This window comes from Martes martes (assembly GCF_963455335.1).
Source record: "Martes martes genome assembly, chromosome: 6".
NCBI lineage: Eukaryota > Metazoa > Chordata > Mammalia > Carnivora > Mustelidae > Martes > Martes martes.
In genome coordinates, this window is record NC_137893.1 from 44,257,560 (window position 1) to 44,279,735 (window position 22,176).

Consider the following 22,176-nt stretch of genomic DNA (forward strand, 5'->3'; position numbering starts at 1 on the left):
GTTATCAGATAGCAAGGGACTTATGATCAAGGGAAATGATACCGTTGATAAACTGTCAAAGTTTTCCTTCAGTTATATCATCTCAGATTATAGTGTTTGCTTGAGAGAAGAAATAACTACCAAAGACAAGGTGCATGTCCAGTTTTATTATACAATTGAATTGCATAATTCAATCTACAATTGCAAAGTGTCTGAGGTCATTTCTTAAACCACTGCACAATACATGCACATGTATTTAGAAAACTTACAAAAATGTCCTTTAAAAATTTGTGCTCCAGTAGGATTTATTCTATTTTACTGGCCAAGCATAAAAAATGTACTCCAAATGTACCTTTCTCTAATTTTCCTCTTACAATCTTATTGACATTTATTTATTTATAGCTAATCTGTATATGCATAAAACTGATGGTATTATTTTATTGCAGTGGCCTTTTTAAAGATGTTACACAGTTTAAAAGTGTATTGCTTTATCAAGTGTACTTAATATTTTTAGACATTAAGAAACAAACACTGCTTCTCCAAACCTCTACTGCTATTTGCTCACCATTCTTTAAGGTGAAGGCTCCCATTTCTTGCTGAATCATTATGCAGTGCTGAGCACACTCACATGGTCTCATGACCACCTTAAGCAAGTATGTGTTCTTTGGGGCATAAATCGTTTCATCAGTCTGGGTGTTTCTTGAGCTTCCACTCAGAGGGACTCACTCCCAGGCAGGAGTTCTCCTATCTATATTTGAGAATAATCCTTACGTAATACCACTTTAAAAAATCAATCCTTGTCTTATCTTCTGGATTTTCCATGACTGGGGGTGGGGGTGGGGAGGGAGAGAGAGAGAAAGGGGGAGAGAGAGAGAGAGAGTGTGTGTGTGTGTGTGTGTGTAGTGTGACTAGAGTAAGTACAGTGCTGGCATCTTGCTGGGGAGGGACAGGTACAGGTTTAGAATTACACTTTGTCTTAGAAGGTACTTTAATGATACCTTTACATTAGAAGGAAAGAAGGAGCACAGAGGCGGAATTGATGGACTCCCGTAAAATTATTAACAGCTAATACCACGTCAGGCACTATGCTGCTGCTCCTTAACAAATACCCCTTAACAAATCTAAATGCCCTTTAGTTCTTTTTCTTCTGTAAATACATCCTGGGCCTCCTGTTCTTCCCTTGCCTTTCTCCCTGACCCTGGACTATTTTTTGCCTTTCCTATCATCTGCTGCACTGTTTGTTCCCTGACTCATTAAAGGCACATGGGTGGTACAAGAGAGAATGCTACCCTGTGTTAGTCCATTAAACTCACTATAACAGGATCTAAAAAGGAAAAAACAGAGACCTGAAATAAAGCAGACACTTATCATCCAGGAGCTTGATGCCATTGACAGGAAGACAGGAAGCTATTAAGTATCATTCTGAACAGCAACTGGATGTAGTTGAACGAGTGCTGGGCTTGAGGTCAGAAATGCTGGGTTCTGGTCTTACATCTGCCACTTTCAGCTGTATGGCCCTGTACAAGTCTGCTCTTTCTGAGCTTCAGTTTCCCATCTGTCAAATGGGAAAAATAGTACCTGCCTTGTGTACCAAAATTATAGGCATCAAATAAGATACTGTGCTTAAAACTCCCTTGTAAATGATAAAATGTAAACATAGTTGTTGGGTGGATTAAAATAGATGTAAAGAAGAAAAATGATTTCTATGGTTTAAAATTGTTAATAAAATTTTATTAGAATTTGCATATGTAAACTAAAGATGGTTGGCCTTCTGTCAAAGGGCTCATTTTCATTTTTTTTCCCGTGTATTCATTAACTTGATGATCCTGAGTGATGGTGTCAGTGTCTTCATTTACAGTCCTCTAAGCTCAGCTTCTAGGGGCCTGCAGAGATGATCTGTGCCATCATCAAGCCAGTTCCTAAAAGGCAGACTTGAATTTCACTTGGAAAAAATGCAGTTCCACACATTAATGGCAAGAAGAATTTTTGGCTATTGATATAAAACAATGATCACTGCCAAAAATGAAAGAAATATTAGAGAAAAGCTCCCATGGCAATGACTTCCTGCAGAAAACTTGATCCGACCTTCAACCGCTGGATAAATTACTTTCATTTTTAAGATGTATCCAGAAACCACATTGATATCTTGGTCACCTAGAAAAATACATACATTATTTTAATTACAGAATAAGTAATTATCAATTAAGAGTAAGAAGTGAGAAAACCAGTGTATTTCTCTAAAGTCCTCTGTAATTAGAAGAGAAATTTCTTTCATAAGCTAGGGATAAAATGTCACAAAAGACAAGAAAGAGTGGTAATCAAAGGTGTAAAGAATTTGATTGCTTTTTCATGTCCCAGATGTCTAATGTACCCATTGTTCACTACTAGATAATTAGATAACTCCATCAACTCTGAGATAACTCAAGAAAATGTTGTTGCCATTATTGCTTCTGAACCATTCCAAAATAAGGGCATTAGGGAACTGGTCGAGAACAATTAGTTGAGACAATAAAAGTGGCTTCCTTCTGCTTGCCTGGTCAGAAATCATTTTCACGTAATTGACAGTGAGACAATGGAGACTTCATTTCCAAAAGAGAGGAGACCTGATTTTAAAAAAATACCAACTGCCTGTAACTCAACAAACTCATAGGGACCTGGCAAAAATTTTGTTTTAATAATACTCCTTGACAAATCCTTTATCTGATGAAGGGTTAACACCCAAAATAAACAAAGAACTCCTACAATTCAAAAACAAAAACAAAAATCTGATTAAAAAATGGGCAGAGGATCTGAATAGACATTTTTCCAAAGAAGACAGGCAGATGGCCAACAGATAATATGAAATGATGCTCGAGATCACTCATCATCAGAGAAATGCAAATCTAAACACATAATACCACCTCATTGGTTAGAATGGCTATTATCAAAAAAGATACGAAATAACAAGTGTTGGCAAGGATGTGGAAAAAGGAACCCTTGTGCACTGCTAGTGGGAATGTAAACTGGTAGAGCCACTATGGGAAACAGTATGGAGTTTCCTCAAAAAATAAAGAAAAAACAACCGCTGTATGATCCAGCAATTCCACTTCTGAGTATTTGAAAAAAACAAAAACACTAATTCAAAAAGAAATATGCACACCCATGTTCACTGCAGCATTATTTACAATAGCAAAGATCTGGGAAAAAGTGTCCACTGGTGGATGAATGGATAAAATGTGACACACACACACACACAATGGAATACTATTCAGCCATAAATGAAATCTTGTCTTTTGCAGTAACACCGATGGACCTTGAGGGCATTATGATAAGTAAGTCAGAGAAAGACTACCATATGATCTCACTTATACATGGAATTAACAGCAACAAAACCAAGCTTGTCAATATAAAGAACAACCTGCTAGTTGCCAGAAGTGGAGGCGGGGTAGGCAAAATAGGTCAAGGGGATCAAAAGTCCAGGGTTCCAGTACAAATGAGTCATAGGGATATAATGTGCAGCATGGTGACTATAGAGTTAATACTGTATTGTAAATTTAAAAGTTGCTATGAGAGCAGATCTTTAAAGTCCCCCATTGTAAGAAAAAAATTTGGGGGGGTGCCTGGGTGGCTCACTTGTTAAGCATCTGCCTTCGGCTCAGGTCATCATCCTAGGGTCCTGGGATCCAGCCCCATGTTGGGTTCCCTGCTCGGCAGGAAGCCTGCTTCTCCCTCTCCCACTCCCCCTGCTTGTGTTTTCTTGCTCACTTTGTGTCTGTCAAATAAATAAAATCTTTAAAAAAATTTTTTTGTGACTATATGATGTTAACTAGACATTGTGATGATCATTTCATCATATATACATATATTGAATCTATATGTCTAACACTAATCTTCTATGTCAATTATACCTCAATAAAAATTTTATCACTAATATTTAAAAAAGAACTCTCTGCTCTGGTTCTCAGTCCTGCATTTGAATCACTGTAAGAGACTTTTGCCCCAACCCAATTAAATGAGATTCTCTTAAAAGTTCGGGCCAAGGTATTGGTATTTAATTTAAACTGCTCCCCAACTGACTCGGATATATAGCTAGGGTTGAGAACCCTTAGGGCCAAGGCTTCCTGAACCTTCTCTGTGAGCTCCTCCTTTCCAATACCTGTAAGTCTGGGCTTGGGTGATGCACAGCCACCAGCCTCTGTCTCATGCGGGGACTCAAGAAGACACCTTTTTAGCCTGCCCTTGCATCTTCTATTACGGAACGGACAGAAGTAGCCAGTGCCTTTCCTGGCAGAAAGGACTGCCTCCTTTGCCCTAGCTCTGCTCTCCACCCTCCTTGGAAGCAGTTAAAACAGCAGGCCCACCATGGTGGAGCAGAGGGGGAACCTAGCTGAGCTCCTGCCTGGAAATGAAGAGAAACTCTGCATCTGTCTTATAAGCACACTTGGCTTCTGCCCTGGAGAAGAGGAAGGGGTAGTATATTCTATCAATGGACTTTATGTGTCTGAAGTGGTTCTTTTTTGTTTGTTTTTGTTTTAATTAATTTTTTAGAAATGGCCCTGTGCTGGTGGCATCCTCAGGGCCTCTGTGGGACTCACATCTCCCAGGTATCTCCCATCAGTGGACTTCCACAGGAAGTGGTTCTCAGAACTGATTTTTAAAAGTGAGGCTGGGGTAAAAAGACCCTAAATGCTGCCAAAAATATTGGCTGGGGTCCAGTACAGACTTACAATTTGCTCAACAAACCCACTGCTGAAAACGGGGAGGGGAGCCTATCCTATCCACTCCTACCTGACCAATTCACACTAAATGCTTCAAGAAAGTTTACAGGATTTTCCAGATCCAATCTAAAATTCTAGAGATGAGGTTTTTCTGTAAGCGCAAAACTCATTTATATTTCACAATTTGAATAGCTGTTTACACGTACTTAAAAGAGTTTCGAAACACTTGGGGCTTGGATGGGTGGGTCTGTGTGCCGGGGAAGGGCAGGGCACACCGGGCCCAGTGCTGTGCTGCTGTTCTCCAACCAAACTGGAGAGAGTCAGCAACACAGGGGCGGGTTCTGGTTCTGGCTTTGCAGTCCTGGCATCCTGAGTAGCTCCTGTCTTTGGACCACTACTGTTGTCTGTGAGGACTTTGGGAGTAAGGAGAGGGAGAGACACTTGTGCTTACCAGAGTCGTGTCTTAGTGCTTCATCTTTTATCATCTGGAATCCATCTCCACCATTGGCGAGGAAGCTTGGGAGGACTACCTTATATGTCTTGTCCATTTGGAGAGGCTCATAACTGGGCACTCGACACTGGGTACAAAGAACATCTAATTTGACTACTCTGTCCCCAGGTTTTCGGGAAAGATCATACACCACTTGAATTCCTAGAAAAGAAATGAGTCTGTGTTTTCACTGGATCCAAGAGATCTAGGGAAGAGATTTCTGAGAGAGAGATTTGGGCTGAAATCTGGAATTAGGGCATTGGATTTGGTTTGCATGGAGTGTGAGCTTCAATGATGTTTCATCAGGGGAGCTGAGAAGACACTGCAGCATTTGGTTAGGTCTACCCTCAAGTCCTGGGAGGTCTGAGAACCACTAGAAGGAAAATTGGCTCTGGCTCAGAATGGGCCTGGGGTACCAATGCAGGGAGAAACCACATCTTTTTTAGAATCCTAAATGAACTGGTCAGCTACTTGGTTCAATGACTTTGGAACCTGAGAAATAGATGAGAGGTGCAGAACATTTTGTTAGAATTCTGAAGACTACTAAATGGTAATAATCTGGGTTTGGATGACTTTCTTACAGAACAGGTAACAACTACCCAGAACTGCTGGAGCATCAAAACCCCACCGTCCCCCCAACTCTCTCCTGGAGAAGTACAGAATGTTTGGGTTCCCTCAAGGCAGCAGGTGGGGCACCCCCACCCTCTGCAGCCCTAATCCCAAGAGCGGGGTGTTTCTAGAGAGGGAGGACATGACAAAGCAATCACACCATCAGGTGAGGCCCACCACCTACAGTACCAAAAAAAAAAAAAAAAAAAAGAGGCCAAAATATGGTGTCAAAGTTAATAAAGCTATTATTAATTATTATTTTACAGATTAACTCACTGAACTGTGCAACTCATAACTGACCGATGTGTTTCAGAAGTCCTTGTCGATTGGGGAAGCATTTATTTTCGTTCCATTTGCACTGTGATCTGTGAGATGAACAGGCCATGGTTTCTCTCTGCTTCCAGAGAGGTTGGAAACCTGCCCCAGGTTACAGTGGAACCAGAACCAGGTGTCCCAATGTGTCTAAGTAAGGGGCTGTCCCTCCCTGAAATCATCCTTGTTTAAAACTGACTGGACACTGCATGGTTCCAGGCAATTATGAATAGAAGAGAGAAGGGCTGGGTTTTTTTGGTTTTGTTTTTAGCAAAGAATAGTGAATGTCTAGACAACTAAGATTTTAATAGGAACTAGACCTCAAGGCAGCTGAGCTGCTTATTAGAATTTGGAGGGCCAGTTCCTGCAGAGGGTCCATCCGATGTCCAAATCAGATGTAGCGATTACTGCTCACTGCCAGGGGCCTGGGCTTTGACCCTGACCTAATCTCAGCAGTCTGGGAGCCCATGGCCATTGAAAGACTGTGCATTCGTGGGGGAAGGCCTAAACAAATCTGGTCTTGGAGGTCCTGGTATGTGGGGAGCTGAGGCAACCAGCAGGAAATCCCATCTCACGTTGAAGGGTGACTTACCGCCCACCTGGAGGAACTCTCCAGTAGACTGGCCATAGCGGTGCACACTGTGTTCAAAGGCCTTCTTCAGCGTGGAGCCTTGTAACTGGATCAGGTCAAAGGTTTCCCCAAAGGGCAACACAGCAGCCAAGTTCTCCCAGGTAATTGTGCCTGAGAGTAGTTGTAGACAAGGCAAGAAGAAAAACAGCTTGAGAATGAGCTTACGCCAAGACCAGCAGAGATGAGGGAGACACGAAGCTCTGGGAATGCTATTGGGACAGCATCAGCTGTGTAAGTGTTCCTGACACTTAGGGAGGAAATGGACTCAAGAGGCCTCTGGCCATGCTCTCTTCCACTGGGCAAGATGGCAGCAGCTTAGAAATGGCCATGGCTTCTGAGTCACTGGTGCTCTGCCCTGGACCCCCAGCTGCAGCTGGATCTTCAGTGGGTATGAAGCATCACTCTGTTCCTCCAGACAGGCGATGCGTCCCTGCCACCTGTCCCTGTCTGACAATGAGCCGAGTGTGGGGCTTCACACAGAGACTACCTGATTTTGATAGCGTATTAGGGGCGATTGTAAATGTCCTGACTGTGTCTGTCTAGTTGGTTTGCTTTCCCCTATGATACCCTGGATATCTGTAAACGTACTATAAAAATTTAATCCAGTAGGGTCTTTTTTTTCCAGCACAGAAGGCTGGCAACTTGTTGCTTTCTCTTTCCTGATATCAAGGAAGAGACTGTCAGTATTTTTAATTAATCAGCAATAATTAGTACTTGGCTTTGTTGAGTCAGAAGTTTAAATCAAGACTGGGTTCCAGGGCACCTGGGTGGCTCAGTTGGTTAAGCAACTGCCTTTGGCTCAGGTCATGATCCCAGAGTCCTGGGACTGAGTCCTGCATTGGGCTCCCTGATTAGCAGGGAGTCTGCTTCTCCCTCTCCCTCTGTCTGCTCCCCCTGCTTGTGTGCTCTCTCTCTCTGACAAATAAATAAATAAAGTCTTAAAAAAAAAAAAAAAAGACTGGGTTCCATCATGTCTAGCTGCTACCTCTGTGTGTCCTTCTGGGGCGGCCCTGGCTGAGCAGCGGTGGACCCGAACTGAAGAGGCCAACCCTGTGGTGCAGGGCTGATGGCAGAGAGGGGCCTCGGCTCCACGTGGGCCTGGCTGGAGACAGAACATGCTGAGTTAGCGACCCTAAGCCTGGAAGCATACCATTGTTCCGTTCGTCGATGGGCGACCGAATGGCACCTCCATTTAAAATGCACATGGACACATGGTTCCAGGACACGTCATCTGGGTGCCTAATGTTGTTGTTAATCTGCAACAGTAACATGAATTTACATTAGTTATTCTACATCGTCCTCCTCAGGATCAGTTGCAGGAATTTGGCTGGCTCCACCGAGGAAACACGGCTGCTTCTTCCCTGCTCCCGTGGTCTATGACACTTCTGAAGTATGATTCGAACTAGTTTTATGCTGAGAAGCAAAGACAAGAAACTGTGACCAGTCTCATGTCAGACTTTTAGAAGCAAGTAGCTTGAAGCCCTCTTTCCTAAGACCCTGTAGGCCAGTGGGCAGTAGTGAAACCTGGCTCTTGTATTAGGACAGGGCCTCATGCAGACTGGCCTGCTGTGCTGTCCACCCCCTTGCCATACTGCCCCCCTACTCCCACCTCCCACAGGCCCCGCACTTGCTTCTGAAAGCAGGGCCTCTTGCCAACATGCTCCCTGGCCTCCATGTCAGGTCCCCAGCCGACTCCCAAGCCCGCAATTTCGGAGGCACAGAGACAGCCTCCTGAAATGGCAGGATCCATTTCCTCCTTTTACAAAATACATGTTTCATTACCAGAAATAAGATGAATACATTTTGATTTGGAAAAAAAAATAGTGCAAAAGCAAAGGTTTTCTTATACTTGCCTCAGCCTCTTAGCAGAGTGGTAAGCACTGCTAACAGCTTGTTTCCTTCCAGACATTTCTCTAGCCATTCCCATACAGGCTTCCCTTCCACTACTTCTTCTGCATGACTGCCTAGTTCCAGGGAGCCAGCACGGTCTCACTTTGCAGAGTGTGAACACCGCTATTTACTTAGCCATGAGTTACTGGGTTTGTGTACGCCAGGCGCCGTGCCAGGCGCAGACGAAGTCAGCCCCCTGGGCGCAGCCTTCGGTGTGAGGGCTGAGCCTGACTCAGGGACGCTGGCTCAGCATGGCCCTCAAGGGGCTGCCACGGCCAGTCTGCCTGCAGACAGTTAGAGGGGTGTTTTCAGGGGTGATGTGTTCAGCCACGGGACTTATCACATAATGACATGTTGTCATTCTCTGCTTGTGAAGGAGGCTCCCATTCATTCAAGGCCTACTTCTCTGGAGCCGAGAGGACGGATCAGTGAGACAGTCTGGCCAAGTTAGGCCCAAGCACATGTGTTTTCCCTACTGTGTCGGCATCATGAGAGTAGTGACATTTTGTGTACTCAGACCATCTTACAAAAGGAAAGCAATATCCAGGATGGACAACTTCTGCTAAAGGCTTCAGTCCTCATAAAGCAATAAAGTGATGGTCTGCTGGGCTAGATCAGGCACCTTCCCAAGGTACTCAGTATGAATTCCCCCAAGCTTTAGTTTGGGCATGATTTTTAAAAAATCCTCGGGTCTAATTATCAGGTTGTCCCTCCTTGCATCCTTCCCCGCTCCCTCCCCGCTACCCAGACACAGGGCCCGCACTCCTGGGACCACTCACCATAGCATCACAGATCAGGTTGCCCATGTTGCATTCCTTAAAACGGCATGACTGAGTGGAGCCATCGAGATAGACAACTGTTTTCCCCAATTCCTGAGTAGAATAATTATCTAATTTTATCCTCCATTTGTTAATGTCTGCTTTTATGCTTGGATCTAGAAGCATGCAAAGAAAAAGAAAATCAGCCTGCAGTTAAGGCAGGCCTCAAGCTGGCCTACAGTTTGGAGAAGGAATCAAAGATCATTTAGCTTACCTGTTGTGACTATACATTTCTTTATCATAATTTGTCTACATTTTAGTTTGACTGAAATTTCCTCAGAAAATTCAGTTTCTTGGTAGTAAGACCAGGAATGGATCTTAATTTAAAGATCCACTGAGTATCCCACCCCCCACTTTTAAAAAAGATTTATTTATTTATTTTAGGGAGAGAGAGAGAGAGGGAGAGAGCAAGTACATGCACACATGCCTGGGTGGGGGAGAAGGATGGGAGGGAGACAGGGGGAGAGGGTCTCCAGCAGGCTCCTTGTTGAGCACAGAGCCCTACTCGGGCTCAGCGTGGGGCTCAACATCAGGACTGCAAGATCATGACCTGAGCTGAAACCAAGAGTCAGACACTCAACCACCTGAGCCAACCAGGTGCTCCAGGTGCACTAACCAGCTTAACATCAACTCATCACACCTGCACGAGCCCCTGTGGGCCCACCTGGGATAATGTTAGTGGTGGTGGCATGGGAAGGCTGGGGGGAGGACGAAAGGCATCCAGCGCAGGTATAAAGGGCCTGCTGAGGTTCTTCGGTCTGTGTGGTTCCAGCCTCTCCTTCTGGCTCTTGAGAGGTCTGTGTTGCGACTGCAGGCTCTGCAGAGCACCCCTCTCCCCTCCCCTGATCACTGTAAGCAGTGAAAGGCAGGTGACAGTGGCATAGGGGTGTGGTCATATAGACTATGTGCAAATGGAGGACATAAGATGTACTTTACTCGGAGTCCCATACAAAAAAGAAAGACACTCCCTCCTCTGATAAAGAAAGAAACTGAAGCCCATCAAGACTGGGCAACTTGCCACAGGCATGCTCCTCCTGGTGGTGGGGGGCCGGTGTTGGAGCCCCGCTCCACACAGTGTGAACCCCTTTGCTTCCGTGAGCTGCCCTCTTCCGGACACAAGGTGAGAGTGGCTTTCCCATGCCCGGGTGAAGCTTGAAAAGGGACAGAAAGCAGGGACACGATATCTGATGCTGAGAGGACTTGGGGAAGCAAATGGGATTTGGGGCATTTGGGTGTGTTTTCTATCTCCTTGTCCACGAAGAGGGCAAACTTAAGGGAGAACTCAATCCCACAAAGGTACCAGAGTCTTGTCCTGAAACATTAACCACACAACAAGTCCAGCCATCTAATTTTTGGATTGGTGGAACCCTCTCTTGAGTGTCACGTACCTTCGAGAATGCTGCTGTTGAGAAGAATGGGATTTCCATGGGAAGCAACGACATTTCCTTTCTCATCAAACTCAACCTTCAAATAGCCTAGGTACTTGCCGAAAGCATAGGCCTGGACCACAGGAACCTTCCGCCCATCGTCGGACGTGACTATGAATGGGTACTTCCCAGCCGGCACCTCTCTGGAAGGTGGTGTGCCTAAAAGAGAAGAGCCAAAGCTGATCAAGTTTGCCCTTGTACACGGCTGGCTGTGGGTCCGCAGGCCACTGGGCAGATGACAAGGAATTCTGAATGAAGGATTTGCTAGCTGCTGCCCTACAGAGCTGGTCTTTTAGAGGCATGCTGGGGCATCTGTCCCTGTTTCCAAAGGCCCTCTGGCACATGAATCCTTCCACTCTCAACTCAGCAGGAAGCTCTTCCCAAGTCCATGGTCCCGTGCCTGGTGCAGCAGGGGCCAACACGAGGCAGTCCTGCTCAGACTCTCCTACCTCCAGCCAGACCTGGGCTCCGTTCCCAGCAGCCGGGGAGACCAGCCCAGCCACATCACTTCCCTGCATTTCAGTTTCCTCACCTGTAAAATGGGTGAAATAACAATTCCGATTTCACAGGGCCATTGAGTTGTTTAAATGTCTGAACTTCCTAGCATAGCTCTTGGCACAGAGTAGAAAACAAAGACATCTTTCTTTCCCTTATGAGGGGATGGCCACCTCAGAAACCCTAGACTCCCAATCTAGAGCTCAGAGTCCTTACTGGAGAATGGGCGGAAGTGACAAAGCCTGTCCTCAGGTTTTGCTGCTAAAATCTATATCCTTTCTGGTGCCTTTTACAAGAGCCTCGTTCACTGGCAGCCAACTAACGTGCACACTGCTCACCTAGCCAGACCTCACACAGGCCAGGCTCTGCTGCCCTCTGTCTCAGAGGGTCCCCTGGGGACAGCCTGGGGGCTACCTCACCACCTGGAGGCTGAAGGGCTCTCCGCACCGCTGCCTCCTGAACACCTAACTTGCACAGAGGTGGGGAGAGCACAGGCCCTGGCCCCTCGTTGAGTGCCACGCTTCAGTTCTTTAACTGAACCTGCTCCGGGTGGGCACCCCTTACCACAGTGACAAGGACCTGCTTTGGCTGTTTTGAATCAGAGACTATAGAAGATATACCCTTGAACCCACTACTGTTTCTACCACTGCCCCCCTCCCCACACCCTGGGCCAGTCCTTTCTATTAGATGTTTACAGAGGGCTCAGGAATCTTCAGCACATGTTGGCTACTCACGTGGGCCAGTTACGAGGGTTGGGCCCTAGACCTCATTCCATCTTCTAAGCATCTCCTGGGGTAGGTTCTATTACTGTCCCCACTTTAGAGATGAAAACATTGATTGTCACAGGCAACGTGCCCAAGGTCACACCGGTATGTGTGGTATGTGCGGTATGTCTGGCATGTGAAGGAGAGTGGACAGAAAAGCAGGGCTGTGAGGCACGGGACCTTATGCTCTCTCCACTACCCAACACAACCTACTGCCGCTAGTCTCATAATGCCCTCGAGAGCTGCTGGCCAAAGGCCCCTTACTAAATCGAATGTGAGCCCAGAGGATACACCAGGCTGCTTCCGGGCTTCTCCTTTCACCTAAGAGAAGCTGGGGTGGATACAGCAAAAAACTTGCTCCTTCCCCGCTCTTATGCCAAGAGCAGCCCCTACTCCAGCTCAAGACCCATGGAGCAGAAGGGTAGCAAATACCAGCCCCTCACATGCAGGAAACAGCTGGTGCCAACATTAATTTCTCATTTCCTTCCTCCCTCTGGAAAAAAAAAGAAGAAAGACAAGAGTTTTGGAACTTCACTTTTACGAAGGCACCTGACTTGCAACCCAGTGTGGGGCTTGTCCCAGTGGAGCGTCCAGCCTCACAGGTGACTGGCAGAGTTTGGCTCTAACAGCTGCAGATGATCTCATGCATTGCAGGGTCGCAGGGAAGGCTAACACGGTCATCGTCCTCATTCTACTCTGTGCTGGTGCCTGGACCAGGGGGTATGGCAGGCCTCTCTCACCTCACCTGGGGAAGGTTAGGGACAGTGGTTCCTCCTCTGAGCCCAGAGATGCAGGTGTCAATTGGGAGGTGCAGTTCCCAACATGTCCACAAGGTGGCGGAACCCCCAACCTCTCCCCGCTGCCCCGAAATCTGGGAGGAAAAGGCACTAAATTAGTTTCAGAAAGGACTGGTAGTTTCCTGGAAACTCTAGAGAAGGGCAAGTCTGACCTTTTTTTAGCCTTTGTTATTCTACCTCACTGACATAGACATAACCAAACTTAAAATGAATGTTACAGGATTTCAACAATCGGGGCAAATGCCTCATCCTTCTGAAAGGCCTTGAAGTTCCTTTTGTTAGAACCTAACACATGTCATCTGCTTCTTAAAGGGCCTTAATCAGGAACAAGGAGGATGCTTCCCAGTGGCTGAGGCAGTAGCCAGTCCGTTTTGGCTCTCTGCTCCCCTCAACTTGGCAAGCTCAAAACACCAATGGCAGAGAAAGCAACCCAAGGCTCCACATTTTCCGTAGCATCCTATTCAGCCAAAGACACTCATGCCCCAAATATTTCCACACAGAGCCACTCATCTGCCTTTAAAAAACCAACTTTTCATCTTGGCAGGAAAGTCACCAGAACTCGATTTCAGCCATCTAGCACGTAAATAATCTGGGAACCAAAGGTGGAGAAGCCGTTGGACTGTGAGCTGACATTTAGACTTGGTAAATGGGACATTTCCCAGCACAGTGCAAATGCCTGACAGAACCATCAGGGCCCTGCCCTGGGAGACTTGGCCACAGCAGCTCCTTGGGAATGTGACAGTTCCAAGTACAGGCCTGGACAGCCGCCCACAGTAGCCAGAAGGGGCCAAGACACTGGGTCACGTGGTGGCAGAAGTGCCAAGGAGGAAGCCCTTGAGATGGTTTCCAGTTGGCTGAATGAATTACAGAAAGTTTCAAGGCAGTTCTCACCACAGATTTAATGTATGGGGGAACCAGTTTAAGAAATTCCATGCTTCCTGTGTGGTACCTCTACGCAACGGAAACATGAGTCAGCCTGAAGAAAGGATGGCATCTTGCCATTTCCAACAACATAGATGGGCCTAGAGGGTATTGTGCTGAATGAAATAAGTCAGACTGAGAAAGACAAATACCACATGATTTCAGTCTCATGTGGAATCTAAAACACAAAACAAATGAATTAAACAAAAAGCAGAATCAGACCTATAAATACAGGGAACAAACTGATGGTTGCTAGAAGGGAGGTGGTAGGGGGATGGGCAAAAGGAGTGAAGGAGAGTGGGAGATACAGGCTTCCAGTTATGGAATGAATAAGTCACGGGAATAAAAGGCACAGCAAAGGGAATACAGTCAATGGTATTGTAATGGTGTCGTATGGTGTCAGATGGGTCTACGCCTGTGGGGAGCACAGCATCACGTAGAGATGCCAAATCCTTATGTTGTACACCTGAAACTAATGTAACATGGTGCGTCAAGTATGCTCAGATTAAAAGAACTTCCATACTTCCTATGAAAGGACTGGATAAAAATAATCAGTCATTAGTACATTTCATGTGATTGCTTCTAAGGGACTTAGGCCTCTTTTACTTAGAGACTGCCTACTTCTTTACATCTCCTTGGGGAAGCCACACTCCTGGTCAGCATCATCTCTTGCTTGGGTTACTGCAAAGGCCTCCTAATTGGTCCATATGCTTCTTCTTCTTTTTTTTTTTTTTAAAAGATTTTATTTATTTATTTGACAGACAGATCACAAGCAGGTAGAGAGGCCGAGAGAGAAGCAGGCTCCCTGCTGAGCAGAGAGCCCGATGCGGGGCTTGATCCCAGCACTCTGGGATCATGACCTGAGCCAAAGGCAGAGGCTTTAACCCACTGAGCCACCCAGGCGCCCTTATATGCTTCTTCTTTGCCTCATTCTAATCCCATGCCCACACAGCTGGCCTGAGTGATCTTTCTAAAATGTAAATATGACCATGTACTCCCTGATTTAAAAGCTCTCCTACTGGGGCGCCTTGGTGGCTCAGTTGTTAAGCATCTGCCTTCGGCTCAGGTCATGATCCCAGGGTCCTGGAATCGAGCCCCCCATCAGGCTCTCCGCTCAGCAGGAAGCCTGCTTCTGCCTCTCCCACTCCCCCTGCTTGGGTTTCCTCTCTCACTGTGTCTCTCTGTCAAATAAATAAATAAAATCTTAAAAATAAATAAATAAATAAAGGCTCTCCTACTGTCTTAGGAGAAACGTGAGCATCATAACCTAGATGACATGGCCCTTTCTTGTCTTGCCGGCTTCTCTAGACCATCTTCCCTGCACAGCAGCGGCAGCGATCCTAGCTTCTCCCCTTCCCGGGCCACACCCACCGAAGCTTCGACACGGGGTGTGACCTGGAGCCAAAGGCCAACATGCGCGCTCGTTCTTTCACTCAGCTTCAGCTCAGCCATCTCTAAAATGGAGAAGATACTGACCTACAGGCTTGCTGGCAGGATTGCAGAAGTTAACGCAGCCAGGCGAGCGGACTCAGGTCAATACAGATGAGTGATCACTGTTGACAGGTTAGCTCCTGGATGTCTTTCTGATCTTAGCCCAAACGTCAGCTTTTTAGGAGAAGGCTGTGTGCTGATCCCCCAGTCTTGGTCAGGTCTTCCTATATATGCTCTCCTAACATTGGACTTCTCCATTCACAGCATGCTTTGTAAATACATATGATAGGACTGACTGATTTGCATACTGAGAAAAATTGGATGAGGGTCAGTACCCCTTTTAAGACAAGTTCCAGGAGGTCAGAGGCTGCTATGTCTCCAGGGTTTGCCAGCACAGAGAAGGCACTCAATGAGTGTTTGTTGAATGACTAAGCTTGAGCCATTTAGCCAGTGCTTTTCCAGGAACCAGACAAGACTTCTACACTCTCCCTATAGTGAAATCCGTATGTAAAGGGAGCAATGCCTGTGTGCCCCTCTCCTGCCCCCCCAGATCCCCCCACAATTTAATTTTCTAAACTAACTAGCTGAGAGCTGAGTGGGGATTTGTAAAGCAGAATCCAGGCTGGGAGTCAAGAGAATGGATTTTGGTTTCACAACCTTGAGAGAGACATTTAGCCCCTAAGGCCTACATTTATTTCCTAAATTTGTAAAACAAGAGATCTGACTAGTGGTTTGACCCAAAAGTTGTTTAACCTTTTTTTTTTTTTTTTTTTAAGTAAGCAATGGAGAACTTGCGCATGCAGAAAATCAGGTGGCAACGTGAGCCCTGCAGCAGACCGCTCAGGTCGTACAGGCTTCGGTGGCCCTGGGGCCAGATTCTGGCTTCGGGCTCCCTGCCGTGAGTGCTCTTCAGGTCACAGGGTGGACACCGCTGGTCGCTGGGCCCCGAGCTCCCAGCCAGCCAGGCCTGTGGCTCTGTGCCCTGCCTCTGCTGTAGAAGCAGCTTCAAGGGTCCAGGACTGAGGGCTCCTCCGGCCTTCCCGGCCAAGAGGTCCTCCACAATCAGAGGGGCGAGTTGCAGTGCCCTCGGCCATCTCCGCACCAGACCGCAACATGCTAGCTGTCCTGTTTCCTTAAGGGGACTTAACGGGCCGCTGACATTCTCCGTCTCTGGACTCCGTCCCTCTGTTCTGCACAGGCTTCGACTGTTCACATTCTTGCTCCTGGATGTTCAGTGAGGGCTGGGAGGTCTGAAGGAGAGGACGAGTCTTGGAGCAGTACCCAGAGCGGGCACAAACCCCTCGTGAAGTCCAGGCCAGGCTGTGGGCTTTACCCAGTCCTGAGGGGTTGGAGCAAGTAAAGGAGTCCTGTAGGCGGGATCCCTCCAAGGGATCACTGCAAATTCATTCACTCATTCAACAAATATTTACCAAGCGCCGACAGGCACCTGGTGTTCTGGATCTCCACTGCTCCGCAGGGCCAGGCCTAAGGCCTGTTTTGTGTCTTCACAAGGTCAGGAGAGGCTGCTTGATGGAGACAGAGCAGGGGAAGGAGGGATGCCCCAGCTGTCCGCCGTCCTCTTCTCTTCACCACAGCATCTAGCCATCCCTGTGGCCCCGTACTCTGGTGCTGGGAAGGCACCAGACTTCCCATTCACTTTTTACATTATAGAACAGGGTTTCATATGACAAATTAAAAAAAAAATCACAACACTGTTCTATCACTATGGCCTGTTAAAATGCAGAGTCCACAGGAATGGGATGGAGAGAGAGAGACGGTTTTCATCTTAGCATGACCTTCTTGTAGTTCCATGTACTCACAGTGCTCTTTTCAGAAGTAATAGCTTTAGGTCTTGAGATTAAAAAAGAGGTGTACATGACCATAAATTGATGTATACCTGATAGATTTTTTAGGGACAGTCAGCATTCAGCTGGAGAAGGCATTCCCAGAATGGTTATATACAACATGAAATGCTGTGTTTCTGGGCTCCTAACAGCTGATTCTTGCAAATCATTCATGTCAATCACACTCATAAGCAATCAAGTACGGAGGACACAAATTAAACAAGCTTGTCTCTGGGAACCTGGAGATCATCTGACATGACCAAAGTCTGCTTCCAAATCATGACAAGAGTGTTTGGAAATTCTCTTCTAGATTAGCAGTCACGAATTCAAAATCACAGGTGTTTCTAGGTCTGGGCGAAATGTACAAACTGAGGATAAGACAATTGAGTAAGACACTGCCAGCCTGCTTGGGATAAAGCACCATATTCCTGGTTTTTTATTTTTTAAAGGTAAAAAGGTATATTTGGTCCTTTATGTATGTAGCTCAGATTCTCAAACTGAGTATATACCTCCTTTAAAAAATTATTTCACAGAAGTATTTACAATAGTTCAAGTTGTTCAAGTAACAAGTTTAGGCCAAGATGGAGTCGCTGGTGTTGAGCCCCAAGCCAGCAAACCAACACTTAACTGTGCTCAGCTGTCCCAGAAGAGGCAAGCCCCGGTCAAGGAGCCGGTGTTTGCCAGCTCAGCACAAGTTCCCCAGCCTGCTCCCAAACTTCCCTTTGTTCCCTGGAAGGAAAGTAACCCTGCTGTAACCAATCAGCAAGTGCCCCATGTAACTTCCTTGTTCCTGCTTACTCTGATCTATAAGTCTCTCTGGCCTCGTATGGCTCTTTGGAGCTCCTTTCTATCTGCTAGATGGGATCCTGCCCGATTCATGAATCATTCAGTAAGTTGGCTGTGGAAGAGTTTCTTTTAACAAAGTTAAGAATAGTTAAGGTTATAGGGTTTAGAGAGGTTTAAACATTTTTTTAAAAAAGATTTTATTTATTTATTTATTTGACAGAGAGAGAGAGATCACAAGTAGGCAGAGGAGCAGGCAGAGAGAGTGTGGGAAGCAGGCTCCCTGCTGAGCAGAGAGCCCGATGTGGGGCTCGATCCCAGGACCCTGAGATCATGACCTGAGCCGAAGGCAAAGGCTTAACCCACTGAGCCACTCAGGACCCCCTTAACATTTTTTTAAGTAAAACTAGCATGAAAGCCTATTTGGTCAATGGAGAAGAAAAAATTACTCACAGTCCCGCCACCCTATGGCAACGATCAATATAGTTTGTGTGAATTAAAAAAAAAAAAACAACAAAACAATATATGGGGCGCCTAGGTGCCTCAGTTGGTTAAATGACTGCCTTCGGCTCAGGTCATGATCCTGGAGTCCTGGAATCAAATCCCACACCGGGATCCCCGCTCCATGGGTAGTCTGCTTCTCCTTGGGACCTTCTCCCTTCTCATGCTCTCTCTCACTATGTCTCTCTCTCTCAAATAAATAATTAAAATCTTTAAAAAACCCAATGTATGTATGTATGGAAAACAATAAGGGGGGGAATGGGTGGCAGAATCCATTTTAGGGAGAAATAATTTTCTGTTTAAACGATTGTGACAGGTCAAGTTTCCAACAGGGTGACAAGGAGAGCAGGTGTACCTTGTGTAGGTACATCTGTCTCCCTGTTCATCTCCTCCTCTCCTCTGTCTGGGACAACAGGCTCCCTGACATGGACGTGGATGGGAGTGGGAGTACAAACAGAGAGCGATGGTTTGCTTCAAAACAGTGGGAGAATTCCGAGTGTCAGGGGTAGCTGAGGATCCAAGGGGTGGAGAGTGGAGTAATGAAAAGGAGAACACCAACGTGGGACATGGGTGGAGACTGGGGGGGCGGGGCGCTAAGGAAGAAACGTCAACCAGTGAGGCATGCCCTGCGGAGGCAATGGCAGGGGGGCCTTGAAGAAGTTCCAGTGCAGGTGAGGGGTTGTGCTGTGCTGTGGCCCACTCCCCTGTGATGACTGGCAGCCTTGAAGGGAAGCTGTCTTGTGTGGATGGAGTTTGGGGGAGATGAAGAAGAAAGGTCAGTTTCCCATATTTGATACTATACTTCATGGATAGATAAGAACAGTTTGGGAGAGGCAAGGCCATAGGTGACTGAGAATTCAGCAGAAGTAAAAATTAGGATCAAGGAGATGAAGACAAACATAAGATCCCCAAGGAATTATCAGATGGGAGGGGTCAGAAAATATTTTCCAAGTTTCCAATATTTTCCAAGTTTTGCATGATAAAGAGCCTTTTCATTTATTAGAGGAGTGACCTCATAAATTAGCTTGGGATTTACAACTCTCAGGTGATTACAGTTGGGATAATTTTTCTAAAGGGGTCTGTTGGAGTCCAAAGCCCTTTCCACACCCCATGCTGCTACCTGGTGAGGGTGGAAAAAAGGAGATCTTCTGAGAAGATCAGTAAGAGGCAAAGTTAGGGCGACATGAATTGTAATCCCAGGAGGAGACTTGTACTTTGCAATGGGAATGAGTTTATGATTTCACAACTGTTGGCCATTAGCTTTCCTTATAACTCAACACTGCCAAATGACCTTGACCATGTTGTATAATCTTTCTTTTTATGTTCTGAGTTTGGACAGTCCCACTTCATCTTGGAACGCAGTCTCATGAGATGTGATTAAGACAGATGAGTGTTATGTGGCTACAAAAAGGAGGCTGGTGCTGAGGCTGGGGGGTATGGTTAGAAGTTGACGGAAAGGTCCTGAGTGAGTGACCACTGGAACAAGTCCCTATGCCCCCAAGGACGTGATCTTTGAAACAAGCCTACACCCCTGCCCTCGGGTTGGTTCTCCCAGCTCACTTAATAAACCACAGTCCTCACTGATTCCCAAAGGAAATGGTTCTTTGTGGGATAGGGTTTCCCTGTCCTGTGGATGTGGTAAAATATGAGCCCATTTTCTTGTTTGAAAACACAAGATTATCTAAACTTCAAGAACGAAAATTAATGGAGATGAACAATGGTTGCAAACAACAATAAAACCTTTCACCCTAACCTCACTGACTCCAGTGAAGCAGGGCCGGTCCCTCCCCTTACCTGGCGTCTGGCCACTGGCTACAGCATGAAGAGCAAGCATTAGCTTTTTCTGCTCTGTCATATTTATAATTACACGGTGAACCCCACTGGTTTTGAGAATGAAATCCTGTGGCCCTTAAAATCATTTAAGGTCTCTAATAAACAAAGTGGTTTGAATTTCATGTTCCACAAATGTGTGTCTATGTCTAGAAGCAATGAAAATAAGGTGTTCAATGAAAAATGGTCACATAAAGAAATCTTACTTTGAAAGGTGCTCCGTCTGTTAAGAGTCACAACAGTCCTGGGCACCTGCCTTCCAGGTGTCAGTTACAGACATGGCCAAGAGTCCCTAATGGACGTGATCAAGTCAACAAGAGAGAGATGTGAAGCCTGCTGGTCTGGGATGGAGAGAGGAGCCCAGGAGACGGAGGTTTCCGTAAGGCTGATGGCCAGCTCTCCAAGGAGTATTGGGTGAGAGGCTCTAAGGTAAAGCCAGGAGGCCGTGACAAGGGAGGGGGGGTTGTGGGGCTCCAGAGAAAGAGCCATCCGATGATGACCCACTTTCAGCCTCACATGTGAAGCTGCTGAAATGGAGTGGAGCTGACAGTCACACGTTGAGAGGATCAAGGGACTCTGAACCTTGCACGTGGGGTCAGCCATCCACATGGAACATTCTGCCAGGACGAAGGCAGGAGCTGGGGCAGAGGAAGACCACAAGCTGGGGGAAGCTGGGGAGTGGCTTAGAGACCACTAGATGACAGTGAGAAGGAGAGGCCTGGGTGGTAGAGCCTGGAGGTGGGAGCCTCAGAGAAGTTAGAGGTACTGTGAAGTTCACGGCAGCAACCTAAGGAAGTTATAAGGCGTTGTACAAAAAAAGTTTGTATTTCCCCAACGTTTTAAGCAATCAGGCTCTTTGCATGGATGACCTTGTGGGGAACAGTATGTCAGAATGCAGGGGGTCGTAGACTTGGCAGTTCTACCCTTGCTATTCTGCAGATACAAAAATTAATGTCTCCACTCACCCAAAGCCACAGGTAGCCAGAATGACTGGCACGATCCAAAATTCAGTTCAAACAGCAAGAGGCAAACAGATAGCACACTGAGTCTGCCTTTGAGGGCTGCACGGGGTGTAGAGTTCCCTGGCATACATACTTCAGCTGTCAATCTGCTCTCACTTTACTACATTCTCCAAAGGCAACACTATGGACCAGTTCATGACTCTAGGATCTTGTTCCTTTAGAGAAAACATGTGGGCACTAGACCTCACCCCTTGCAACTTGAAGATTCTGTAAGCCTCATTTCATTCCAACACGAGAATGGTTAGACAATACTAGGTTATCTCCACGTGTACAATGGTTGTACTCAGAAGAACCTGGAACGATGTTCAACATTTGTGGGGCGGGGGGTGGGCTGGGGGAGCGGTTCATGTACTGTTTCCATCATGCCTCATTAAAAGCTGGTTTCTTTTTAAAAAAATGGTCTAGTTACAGTACATTGAAGTTAATTTAATACGAGGTAACCAGCATTAAACAAATTAGATAACAGAAAATATAAGGTGTAATCTGGATGTTTTGTGAAATTTTCTTTTAGGTACGTGTGTGTGTGTCTATGTGTGTGTGCATGTGTGTGTTGGGTTCTATGCGTGGCAAGCCATAAAATTCCAAGGGATTTATTATTATTATTAAAGATTTTATTTATTTATTTTTGAGAGAGAAAAAGAGCACAAGCAGGGAGAGCAGCAAGCAGAGAGAGAAGCAGACTCCCTGCTGAGCAGAGAGCCTGATGTGGGGTTCCATCCCAGGATCCTGGGATCATAACCGGAGCTGAAGGCAGATCCTTAACTGACTGAACCACCCAGGTGCCTGGGATGATTATTTTTTAAAGTTTTGTTTATTTATTTGACAGCAAGAGAGAGAGAGCACAAGCAGGAGGAGTGGGAGAGGGAGAAGCAGGCTCCCCACTGAGCAGGGAGCCCGACATGGGGCTTGATCCCAGGACCCTGGGATCACGACCT

At 46.3% G+C, this 22,176-nt stretch overlaps 1 protein-coding gene across 1 annotated transcript in view; it reads right to left on the reverse strand.

Moving 5' to 3' along the window:
• Positions 1 to 126: 126 nt before the first annotated feature.
• NT5E (5'-nucleotidase ecto) overlaps positions 127 to 22,176 on the reverse strand; it is a 49,344-nt gene continuing 27,294 nt past the window's right edge. The window contains exons 4-9 of the mRNA XM_080806445.1: positions 10,815 to 11,012; positions 9,388 to 9,542; positions 7,869 to 7,974; positions 6,680 to 6,829; positions 5,128 to 5,328; positions 127 to 2,133 (exon numbers count right to left, since the gene is read on the reverse strand). Coding sequence (XP_080662571.1) covers positions 1,970 to 2,133; positions 5,128 to 5,328; positions 6,680 to 6,829; positions 7,869 to 7,974; positions 9,388 to 9,542; positions 10,815 to 11,012 — 974 coding nt within the window. The 3' untranslated portion in view covers positions 127 to 1,969. The remainder of the gene's footprint in view (positions 2,134 to 5,127; positions 5,329 to 6,679; positions 6,830 to 7,868; positions 7,975 to 9,387; positions 9,543 to 10,814; positions 11,013 to 22,176) is intronic.